This window comes from Schistocerca serialis, chromosome 3, assembly GCF_023864345.2.
Source record: "Schistocerca serialis cubense isolate TAMUIC-IGC-003099 chromosome 3, iqSchSeri2.2, whole genome shotgun sequence".
Classification (NCBI taxonomy): domain Eukaryota; kingdom Metazoa; phylum Arthropoda; class Insecta; order Orthoptera; family Acrididae; genus Schistocerca; species Schistocerca serialis.
Window position 1 is genome coordinate 401,471,073 of NC_064640.1, and position 12,780 is coordinate 401,483,852.

At 41.2% G+C, this 12,780-nt stretch overlaps 1 protein-coding gene across 4 annotated transcripts in view; it reads left to right on the forward strand.

Moving 5' to 3' along the window:
- The window catches only part of LOC126470258 (ras-related protein Rap1), a 58,100-nt gene that overhangs the window by 28,346 nt on the left and 16,974 nt on the right, over positions 1 to 12,780 (forward strand). For all 4 annotated transcript variants that reach the window (XM_050097987.1, XM_050097985.1, XM_050097986.1 and 1 more), the window contains one exon: positions 9,364 to 9,492. In XM_050097987.1, coding sequence (XP_049953944.1) covers positions 9,364 to 9,492 — 129 coding nt within the window. The remainder of the gene's footprint in view (positions 1 to 9,363; positions 9,493 to 12,780) is intronic.

Below are 12,780 nucleotides of genomic sequence, written 5' to 3' on the forward strand. Positions count from 1 at the left end.
ACATTTAAATATACATACGTATGTTTCTCTATTGATACAATAAATATATCCCTGTAACACAAATAGGTACAGTAAGTAATTAAATCATCTGCGAATCTGGTGATGAAGCTCAGAGGTTAGGAAAAAGTTTGCTTACAGGGTGCACCCCTTTTGAGATTTTTCCTTGGGCTGGATCACAGTTCACAAGCACATAGTCACAACACTTCCTTTCCTGTCATCACTAACACAGAAATGCGCATTTTCTAACTGGATCTCTGTTTTTGTGCTACTCTTATGTAACCCTGACATTTTCTAACTCTTACATCGTCTACTGTATACCTCTTTTGCTTGCTACTAATGGCAGTGTTAGGCTGATAGTGGCAAATTAACTAGGGGTCTGTGTGTCTGAGAGGACTGATCACAATGTTGCCTCACTTGCACCTTTAGAGTTTGTGTACATAAATCCCTCTTCAGCCCCTGAACATAAATATAGAGTTCTCATTTGTTTTGTTTTGACACCAGCTTAAAATCCCAAGTATACTCAGACACTTTAAGAAGAGTTCTTTGAAAAAAATAAAATCCTGCTTATCTCTTCCAGCCCTGATAGGTAGATGTTTGGCCGCTAGAGAACATCTGGTAGGCCTAGTACATTTGGATCCTGGCTGTCGTGCATTGGTTGAGGGGGTTGCCTGTAGGTATCATCATTACTGTGGGCAGCTTTGTCTCCCTCCTGTACTGTTGTTTATGCAGTGATTTCAAAAAATGATGGCTATAGTGATCCTGAGTTTGACATTGAATTTAGCGACTCGGAAAGTGAAGATGAATGTGACATTACTTCTTTAGAGACTGAAAATGACGACAGTTCATAAGGTGAGCGACAAATGCTCACCAGTAATACAAGATAAATACATCCACTGTGCTCTGGCCAACTCCTCCAAGATTTATGTTCATAGGAAACGGTTGCGAAATACATGGTTAGACTTCATAGCTAAACAAAAACTAAAAATGAACTTCAGGTTTCAGGATATTTTAGTCAAAAGTATAGTGCATGAGTATACTGGGATTTTATCATTGGTAATTTTCAGATTTTTGTAATTTGTTATTATGAGCTTTAAAAGCTATCTTTATATGCCTGTATGTAACATCATTCATTATAGAATGTTTTTCATTAATAAATTATTTTTTGAGACCTAATATTTTAAAAAATCACTAAGGGGTTAATCAGTTTAAAGATAATTTCTTTCTCCTTTAAATTTCACAACCTCATGTGTGTCAAGTTAAATGAACCACTTTAACCTGTTTGGGTGTAATGTTATGAACTACCAATTCATTAATTGGAGTACAACATTTGGTCCTGGAGTCCATAGAACACAAAAAGGTCCTCTCCATTTGTGCTTGTTAATTTCCTTGACTGCCTTCTTCCCACACTTTCAACATGTAGTAATACTTTGTCTCCTGATTTGAATTCCTGTTTTTTTTTAAAGTGTAGTCATTATACTCTGTATTCTGCTCTTCACATTCCTTATTAAAACAACTTGCCAGCTGATGCATGTGGCACATCCCTTTCTCCTGCAATGCATGGCCACCCATTCAATGCCTCCTCCCTGGACAACTTCTTTGATCACAAGTATGGGGCGTGTCCCTTTTCTCTATTTCCTTCTGGAGTTCACTTTTGGCTCTTACTCTGGCAGCTTAACTTCACGCTGCCTGCTACTTTCCCGACGGATGTGAAACTTCCACCACCTTGGCTCCGTGCGGCGACCCATGTTCACCTTGACATTCATTCGCTTCCTAAGTACACTACTCCAGCCTCACTCTATCGCCTTCAGTTTCACGACCATTGGATGGAACTTCACGATAGTACCTTCGTGTACACTGACCGTGGTGTCAGGTGTGCCTTCATCTTTGGCACAGACTTTTTTCAGTATCAGCTTCTGGAACACTGCTCAGTATTTACAACAGAGCTCTTTGCCTGGTGATGCCACACAGTACATTTGGTAACGCTGGGTTTTCAATGGAGTCATCTGCTCCGACTCGGTGTGTTCTTCAGAACTTCTGTGTGCTCTACACTGTCCATCCCTTAGTGCGACAGGTCCAGGAAAGCTGTCACTTGCTCACTCTTGATGGCACCACTGTGATGTTTATGTGGGTTCCTAGTCACTTTGGTCTGACAGGAAATGAGGCTGCTGATGCTGCTGCCAAGGCTGCAGTCCTTGTACCTCGGCCCACTAGTTCTTACATTCCCTCTGGTGATCTCTGTGTTGCTGTCTGTCACCAGATCATGTCACTTTGGCATCACCTCTGGTCCTCCCTTCATGGGAACAAGCTCCAGCTCATTAAGCCACTCCCAGTGGCTCGGATGACTTCCTCTTGCTCATCTCGCTGTGAGATTATTTTAACTAGATTGTCTCTCGAGCACTGTCTTTTTAGCCATCGCCATTTAAGTGTGGGAGCCCTTCACATTCATTATTAAACAACTTGCCATCTGATGCCTGTGGCACATCCCTTTCTCCTGCAATGCACGGCCACCCATCCTAAGCCGCCTCCTTCAATTACTCCTTTGATCACAAGTATGGGGCACGTCCCTCTTCCCTGTTCCCTACCAGAGTTCAGCACTTTGTGCTCATTCCGCTCAACCTTAGATGGTCCACCATTTCGTGATGGAATGTCCTTTTTTTAACCACTTACGTTCTCGTTTGTGTTTGCTGTCTGAGCTATCGGCCGTTTCAGTGAATGATGTGTGGGCTCTCAACTGTGTTTTACTTTATATCTGTCATAGCAATATGGTGAAGGATATCCTTTTTAGTTTCAGGACCTCCGTTTCTCTGTGGTATGTCTCATAGACCTTTCTCCAAGTCCCTGTTTTCAGTGGTCTTCTCTTCCATCAATTGGGATTCACATGTAGTCATTTTTAACTCCTTTCTTTGTCGTAGTGCTCTGCAGTTCTGGCATGGGCGTGTATGACCCTAGTTGTTTTTGCACCCGAAAACAAAACAAAACATCCCTTTCTTTAGTTCTGTTATGTACTGTAATTATCTTAGTTGTATTGTACCTTGGCCAGATCCTGCTGTAGAATCCCAGGAATGTTGCTCTTGAAAAATAACTTAAATGTAGCAAACGTAGCTGAGGAATGCGATGTGGTGTTATATACGGAAATGGCTAAATGCATCCATTCATTCCAGTTTTCCTGCAACATTCCCACATAGTGGCATTGATATTCTGTTAGCATTGATGTGTCCTTTTGATGTTCTGTTTACTTCCGGATAGTATACATGTGATTGAATCATGTTGATCTGTAGTGCATGACAAACCCTCTGTAACATGTTAAGTTGGAAGTTTGTTCGTTGTTCATTCAATGTTACTGACGGTATTCTGCAATTGCAAATTATTCTCTGTACTAAGACTTGTTTTATTGTTAGCAGCCTGTTGCGTTATAGGCTCTGCTACAACAAACTTTGTGAGGGCATCCTGAAACGTTAGGACCGGTCTGTCCCATTTCGTTGTTATCTGAAGCAGTCTGACTACATCAGTATTGTCCATTATAATTATACGGGCTGTTATGCCATGGTCGGTTGATGAATTCTGTGGTGATTCCCAACGTTTCGTCTCCGACTGCGGGAGACATCTTCAAGGGGGTCCGTAGCTTGATGGAAGGTTCAACACACAGTAGCGAGCCAGTGTGTGTGTGTGTGTGTGTGTGTGTGTGTGTGTGTGTGTGTGTGTGTTGGACCTTCCATCAAGCTACGGACCCCCTTGAAGATGTCTCCCGCAGTCGGAGACGAAACGTTGGGAATCACCACAGAATTCATCAACCGACCACGGCATAACAGCCCGGATAATTATAATGGACATGATATTTCCGGCCATGGAATTTTACATTTTAGTACATCAGTATTGTCGCAGAAGAAGCTGAGGAGCACTGCGGTTTAGTGGTTATGATACTAAACTGTTGCATGGAGGGTCGTGAGTTCAAAACTCACCTGGACTGTACAATTTTAATTTCTATATTCGGTTCGAGTACATTATAGAAGTATCCACAAATGTCAATAATCATTCTACTGGAATGTTCTGTAGCTGTATATATACTGTGTGTGTTCTGGCCGGAGGCAGTTCACTCTATGCTCTTTTATGTGCAAGTGCTGAATAAACCTTCATTAAGTGAAGTTAATATCCATCATTCATCTAATTACACCTTCTTCCACATGACATTATTCTGGTGGAGACACTGGGTGTTGGAACTTGTGATAGCGCACATTATCGATGACACAGTGGCTCCCATCAGGCCACAACAGAGCCGCTGTTTATGTGGCGAGAAACCTGAGTTGGAGCCATATTCAACAGATCGCAATCTACCGGAGACAGAAGAAGAGGAGGACTTTACGATAACAGCAACTGTGTGCCACCACACGAGGCATCCTTCTGGGTTCTCTGGTGACGATGGCCAAGATCCAAACAAGTGGCTGAAGATATGTGAATGTATAGCCAAATTTAACAAATGTGATGATGCCGTGTGTTTGGCTAATGTATTTTTCTACTTGGAGGGAACTGCCAAGCAATGGTATGAGAACAACGAGGAGAAGTTCACAAGCTGGGAAGCATTCCAGGCGGAACTGCGCAAGTATTTCGGCGACACACGACGACAGAAGTGCAAGGCTGAAGATAAAGTGCAGGGTACAGCGTCCAGGAAAAACTACAGCATCCTGCATTCAAGACGTCTTGGAGCTGTGTAAAAAAGTGGATCTTAAAATGATAGAGGAAGATAAGGTTGCACATCTCATGAAGGGTGTTGCTGAGGGCATGCATCAAGCCCTACTCCTGAAGGAGCTTTCAACAGCAGACGACTTCATACAATTGGTGCCAGTATATCGAGACCATGCATCAGAAAAGAATTACACGCAAGAAGTTTGAACAGCTTCCAAACGTCGTATTGATGTCTGTGATGGAGGAAGCAACTGATTTCATAAGTGTTCATCATCAGATAGTGAGAGGGGAAGTTCAGAAGGCACTTGCATTGCACGGCGAGCAAAAAACAGACGCTTCAAGAGGTCATAAGGGAGGAAGTGGAACAGAAATTGAACTGAATCTCTCGTCCTTCATTTCCCTTTAAAACGATGAAAACATAGAGACCCAGGCGGAGCTACATTCCTGCAGTGCCGCATGAGGAACCTGTTTGGGCACCAAGGAAGACTGACATCTGGAGGACCCAGAATAACCAACCACTATGTTTCCACTCTGGACGACAGAGACATGTCGTGCACTATTGTTGAGAAAGGTGGCGGATATTTGATGATGCCCGCGCCAGAAGACAACTGACCAATCTTAGCCGATGCCAACTCCGGGACAACGAAGACGAACAAGTTGATGTGGGTGCAGGACAAAGTAGGTCACCATCGCTACAAGCTAGCCACCAGAGAGGACGCTCCCCAACACGCTGATCAAGGTCTCCATTTGCTGTTTAGAAGCTCCAGCTGGTCACCTAGCCGCTGCAACCTGGAAAACTGAAGGGTGCAACCTTCCTTGGAGGTGAGGCTGCCAAAGAGAAAAATCCTCCACGGTAGATCACTACAAAAATGATAGGAAACAGTCGATATCCTCATGGATGGCTGACCAGCCCAAGCTCTTGTGGACTGTGGAGCATCATATTCAGTCATTTCAGAGAAGTACCGTCACCAGTTGCAGAAAACTGTATTCGTCAACAACAAAACATCTCTGCTGAAGGTGACTAATTGGAAATATGTAAAACCTACAGGACGATGTCATTCGTGTGGGTATAAGTGGCCATACTCAGCCCTTAGAATTCATTGTCTTCAAAGGGTGTAGTTGTGACGTCATTCTCAGATGGGAATTTTTGGAAGCTTCTCAGGCAATTATAGATTGCGGTTGCTCAAAGATTATGCTAGATGAGATGAGATACTGTGGACAGGAAGATGCACATCAGAGTGTGTGGAGACTATATGTGCTGGTTGAAGTGATCATTCCTGCAGTCAACGCTAGAAATGTAACTGTCACGTGTCATGCCATGCATCAACCCATGGATCTTGTAGTGGAATGTAAGAGAAGCATACCAAGAATGACTTGGTCATCCCAGCCTCTGACGTCTTGTTTAAGAATGGATTCGATGAATCGTGGATAGTTAACTGTCGCCAAGAACTGCAGATCCTTCCCAAGACACATGTGCATAGCAAACGCTGAGCTGTTAATTGAAGAACAGCTGAGCATCATAGAAACCTCCCATGCCAAATCTGTGGGCAAAATTAGCACTACCACTGCGAGACAAGATCTCCTAGCTCAACTATCACCAGATCTCACTAAGGAACAACAGAAGAAGCTACTTGCCATTCTTTAAGAGTTCTCTGAAATGTGTCAGCAATGGAACGCTAAGCAACGGAACATCGAATAATTCGTGATGAGGTAGAGAATATGATGAAGAATGGCATCATTCAGCCTTCACAGATCCCATGGTCATCACCGGTGGTCCTCGTCAAGAAGGATGGCAGTTGGCACTTTTGTCTTGATTACAGGAAGCTTAATAAGATAACTAAAAAGGACGTTTACCCTCTTCCACGAATTGACGATACACTAAATTGTTGGAAGGGGGCTAAGTATTCCTCAACCATGAACATGTACTCGGGATACTGGCAAATCGAAGTAGATGAGGCTGATCGTGAGAACTGCATTCATCACCCCAGAGGGCCTGTATGAGTTTAAGGTAATGCCGTTCAGTTTGTGTAATGCACCAGCAACTTTCGTACGGATGATAGATAATCTTCTAAGGCACCTGACGTGGACATTGTGTCTTTGTTATTTAGATGACATTATAGTGTTCTTAGAGACATTTGATGACCATACAAAAAGACTGAGGGCCCTTCTTAAGTGTCTCCAACAAGGTGGACTGAAACTTAATCCAAGAAAGTGTCACTTTGGAGCAAAAGAAATCAAAATACTTGGACACCTTGTGTCAAATGAAGGTGTGAGGCCAGACCCAGAAAAGGTGAGATCTATAACGGAATTTCCTATTTGTAAAAGTATTAGAGATGTGAGAAGCTTCCTCGGATTATGTTCTTATTACTGTCGTTTTATCAAAGACGTTTGTATCAAAGCCAACCCACTCAAAGAGTTGTTAAAAGCTGATGCTAAATTTATCTGGGGTGATGCTCAACAAGATTCTTTTGATGTGCTGCGAAAAGCTCTGATGACTGACCCTGTACTTGGTCTGTATGATGAGAGAGCACCTACAGAACTATACACAGATGCCAGCGGGTATGGGATCGGTGCTGTTCTGGTGCAGATTTCGGATGGAAAAGAGAAGTTTATAGCCTATGCTTCTAGGATGCTTCCAAAAGCCGAGAGAAACTACTCAGCTACAGGAAGAGAATGCACATGGCATTCCTCACTTTCTCCTGTGTCAGGTACTGATCCTACCTTTACTTTAGGATTTCTCAATATGACCACTTCCTCTGTGTTATTCACGATACTTGTGATGAATGTGTGTGTCTGCACATCACCAAGGCTAGAGGCAAATGAACGCCCGTTTGCAACTGCTGCTTCTCTACTATTCCTTCTGTCAGATCTGTGTTCTGCACTTGAATCGTTAAACTCTTTTCATCTGTTTGGCCTTTTCATACATTGTCACACAGACTTTCCTTTCTGTCTATTGCTCATCTTTGCTCTTTGTTCCCCTTAGATGTGGCGTCTTTTCTCTTCTGGTTCCTCACTTTGTAGGCATCTCTTGTATTTCAGCCTAGTCCGATCCTACCTTCCCAATGATACCTATGGTGTCACATTCGGCCATTCTTTCTGAGTCTCCATATTCACTAGCCTAGCATCGGCATTACACTGTCAGGGTAAGTGTCCCGGTCCTTTACAAACTTTATATATCACAGGTCTCACCCGATCATGTAGTCCTGCATGCCCATTAAGATCGCATCGACGACACCCTATCGGTCGGACGTCTCCAATTTTTGCCTAGAGTTTCCTCTATCCTTCATGGTGGTGGTGGAGGATGAGGTGCCTGTTTCTCTGCTCTACCACAACTTGGGTGCATGTGGTCTGTTTTCCTGATGTGTTTCTCCATAGTGAAGTGTCTAGCATGATGATCTCGTATCTTACATCTGAAACAATAACCCTTCTGGCGACTGGATTCATTGAACTTCTTTTTTAAAAGAGGTGATGGATGTTTCTTCTGTTATCACTAGAGCCACTAATTGGGATAATGTTAAATCCTGTCCTCCTGCTCAAGACCGTTTCAATCCTCTCATCTTAGATTTCCTGTATGAACACTGCTCGCACCAGCTTCCCAATTAGAGCACGGTTACTGTTAACGTCTGATGCCATCATCACTCCCTGAATGGAGTGAAATTGGGGTTGCAATGTATCAGCACGACTTGCCCATATGGCCATACTTTAGCTTTCTCTGTCTACTAGACTAGAAAGTCCATTTTGACTCAGGTCCCCAATAAAATTCATTTCACAGCTGCCCACGTTACTGCCAAATCATATGAAAGTAGTTTACGTAGAGCTGCACCCACAATCCTGGTTTTAGTAAATTTTAGTAGCATGTAATATCTCTGGCATGGCATTGGTTCAAATGCTAGGTTACAGCTGTCCTTCAATTCCCTAAGTTCGTCATTTCCATGAAAAGCTCTCATGATTTACTTAAATGTATCGGACAATACAGTATGCTCAATGGGGGAACTCACTACCTTCCAGACTCATATTAGATGTTCTTTTTCACAGCTGTAGACATCATTTCCATACTATGTTGTGATCCACTCCCTGCATTTCTCAGATGGTCATGCTGTCTCATGGAGTTGTGAGATTGGAATTTAGTGTGGTCAGCATACATTTGCCACAGGTTAAAGTGTCGGTGTCCCCCAAACTTGGTTGTCGTAACTGCTGTGAAAGTGTCCTGTCTTGTTTACTACTATATGCTGCTTACTGCAGTCTCATAGTTATTTGACACGGGACTATCAAACTCTACAGAACTCTTTAACTTGCTTGGATTTTGAGGACCTCTGCACTTTCTACCTTCAGTTCGCAGTTGGTGAGTGTGTAATTAGTTGTTTCCTGATGTGCGTGACCTCTGTGGGCTGACAAAACTGCCTTGCTCTGTACGTTTGTACAGAAGTTACACGGCTCACAGCTAGTACTCGTACTTCACTTTCCTCATATCTTCTTTCTGGCAACATTCCACAGTTCAGTCATTACAGTATTCTTAATTTAAATTGATTGTAAATTAATAACTACTCCTTATCTGTAAATATGAAAATGTCTTTCATAAGTAGCATTTTGTTGTTGTTGTTGTTGTTCTGTTGGGAGTGTAGTGTCTGTTTGATAATATACATGAACATTGTGCTCTTACTTGTAATTCTTATGGACTTTCAGGAACAATTCACTGCAATGAGAGACCTCTACATGAAAAATGGCCAAGGATTTGTCTTAGTGTATTCTATAACAGCACAATCAACATTCAATGACCTTCAGGATTTGAGAGAGCAAATATTAAGGGTGAAGGTAAGTTCAGAATTGTATGTTACATAATTTTTAAGGGGGCAGATGTGTGTACATGTTGTAACAAAGTTTGTTACGTGGGTTAGACTTAATTTTTAAGTAATTTTTCTATTTTTCCGTTCATGTTAAACATATCATGTATTGAAAACAAGCAATTTAGTTCAATTTGTGTCCATTGTATTATCTAGTGCCCCACAGGGTCCAAGTATTTCTTATTTAGAAATTGTTAAAGGTATCAGGACAGCCATTGTGGTGTGCTGTGTTTTTGCAGTTAATACTGGTACTCTAATTCATCTGCTGAGACAACGAACCCATCTATGGTTTAGATGGGAGCTACTTGTTTTCTTCGCACTTGAGAATTTGATAGAACTTGTTAGTAATTGTCTGCTGATAGGAGTCATTGTAAAGCATACTGTAAACTTTATTGGTTAGAAAAGAAAGTAAAGCAGGGAGATCAGAATAATTAAAGCAGAGCCTACAAGTATTGTGCTGTTTTACCGCTGTTGTCATGCAAACAGTGGAAAACTGGCAAACTGCCATACATTACAGTAAACCTCTTTCAACAAGCAGAGGAATGTTGCTGATAAAAGCTTAATCGTTTTGTTTCAACAGCATTGTATAAAAAAAAAAAATAAAAAAAAATAAAATAAAAAAAAAAAAAAAAAAAGTAAACACTGGCATCAAAGTACTAGTTCCTTTGCATACTCTCAATTCAAAAGAGCATTGGTTTGATGTACATAAGTCTTAGGTTAAATATTAAAGTGAATATCTTAAGCATGCCATCCTGTAATGTTCAACATTTTATGACCTTGTAGCTAAGATTTGAATGGTTCCATGGAATATGAAAATGTCATATTTATAATGTTAATATAGGACAACTTTTGTATGTAATGAGTTCAAATTAAAAAGATCGCAAATTGTGGTAGATTCTGCGATTCTCTGATCTAAACTGTAGCAGATGTATAAAGTGCAACAACTACACAGCACAATTGTAGGTAATCACTTACAGTTAAAATAAAATGAGTGCTATAAGTTTTCTATCAGTCTTTTTGTTGGTATTGCTAAAGCATGCAATGTCTTAGTCTTGATGGCAGAATAAATTTCCATCAGTATTTTCCCAGGAAAAGGAAGAGCAGTGGCAGTAACACACTGAAGGTGATACTTTGCCCAAATGGCCAGTATTTTAAATCGCACACGTCCACCTTTTCATCGATCGAAAGTAGGCGAGGTCGTTCAAAAGTTGCTTAGAAACATATATTATGGTGATCGCAAGTCATTGCTATCGTGGTTTGTTTTGGGGTTTGTGAACCTATGGAAAGGGGTGTGTCAAAAGCTTAGCTTCATCATGTGTTGTCGATTACCACCCTGTGAGCACATTCTGATCATTTTCAAATGACTTTCAGCACTGATGGTGGGACACTAGGAAATGTAAACAGTCTGCAAAGGAGTTAGCTAACAAGACACTAGTGCATTTCATAACAGAATATTGCTTAAGTGTGTGGTCCTACACCAGATGGGGACTAACAAGGAAGATTGTGAACTAAGAAGGGTGGCCTTAATTGTCATAGGTCTGTTTCATCCACGGGAGAGCTTAACGGAAATGTTAAAAAAACATGGACTTACAGACATGTAAGGCATAAACTATACCGTGCTCAAGCTTATCTGCACAAAAACTGGTGTTAAAACTACAGCCCCCTCCCCCAACATATTTGTTCTTGAGGGCCAACAGGTACAAGGTTAGGGGAATTACAGAATTCACAGGAGTATTTAAGCAGTCATTCTTTCCTCATTCAGTATGTGGCTGGAATGAAAAGCATTTCATCTGTGATACAGTAGACTGTTCCCTCTGCCAAGCACGTCAGTGGAGTGTAGATTATGGAAATGTATGTAAATGTGTTTGCTAAACCTTCAGGATTACAACACTTAAGTTCACTGTTGACCAGTTTCAGCTATACAGCTGTTATGTAGTAATGTGAATGTGCACAAATCAAAAACCATATTACTGTTAAATTTGACAGGCAAGCATAAACATAGATGTCAAGAAAATAAACAAATAATGAAACCAGGAATACTCATAAACAGCAACCTTAGGGAACTAGGCACTTTAAAATTATTACACTTTTCTTAAAGCCTACCGCAGAAGAGTACCTGACTAAGGAGCAATACTCCAGAATTGGTCATGTATATGGAAGAGAGAAATTTCATTAGAACTGTCCGGCACTTGTATTCATGTGATTGTTACACTTCAAATAAATCCAGATGTATACTCTGAAATATTAAATAATGTAGGAGAAAAGTTTTACATTACAGTGTTCTGTGATATTTAGCAGTTGTGAATATTTCAAATGATTGGTTACTAATTGTGTAATCATTGATGGGTTCTCTTGTGAATTCACACACATTATGTTAAATTTGTGTTGAGGACTCATTTCATTACAGAACACATAAATGACTTATTCCAGATGTTAATGTAACTGATTCTAAAACAACACTGATGCAGAAGAAAATCTGAGCTGTGACATTTTCCTTTTTGGTTGCAGTCTTAAGTTCACTCTGATTAAAACAAGTTACTTGATATTTGTCATGTGGTGCTACAGCATTGCGACATTGTTAGTTTCACCTTTGGTTAAGGCTCAGACAACAGAGGGGCCAGCCATTGTAACAGAATAAGTTTTCGCTCCTAATATTCATTCAGGTTGCATGGGAGTAGTAATTTCACATTTGAAAGACAATGAAAAATGATGATACTGAATATAGCTAAATCACTGCTTAAGACTTTCTACTTCATGTTACTGCTAGGCAATGAGAGTGCAAGAGGAGAATTTCGTGCACTATCAGTGAGATCTTTCAGGTGGTAAATGTATTAATTTTTAATTTGTCCCATTTTAGGTCAGTGTACTATATCTGTCATAAGTAATGAGCCAAAACATTCAACACTTGCTTAATAGCATGTTTGTCCTCCTTTGGAACGGTGTGGCAACAGTTCTGCATGGCATGGATTCAACAAATCCTTCATAGGTTTCTGGAGGTATGTGGCACCAGTCACGCTGTTCCCGTAAAGACCTTGTGACTTGGCTGCCCTGCTGGAAGATACAGTCGCCATTGAAGAAAATGTAAAGTGTGAAGGGCTGCAGATGGTCAGCAGTAATAAGCACACAGTCCACATTTGTCATGGTGCCATCTATTACTGCCACAGGTTCCATGGAAATCTAGATAAATGTCCCTCATAGCAAAGTACTGCTATGATTTTCGGGGCTGTTATGCTAGATGACAGCATATCTGGGCACAATC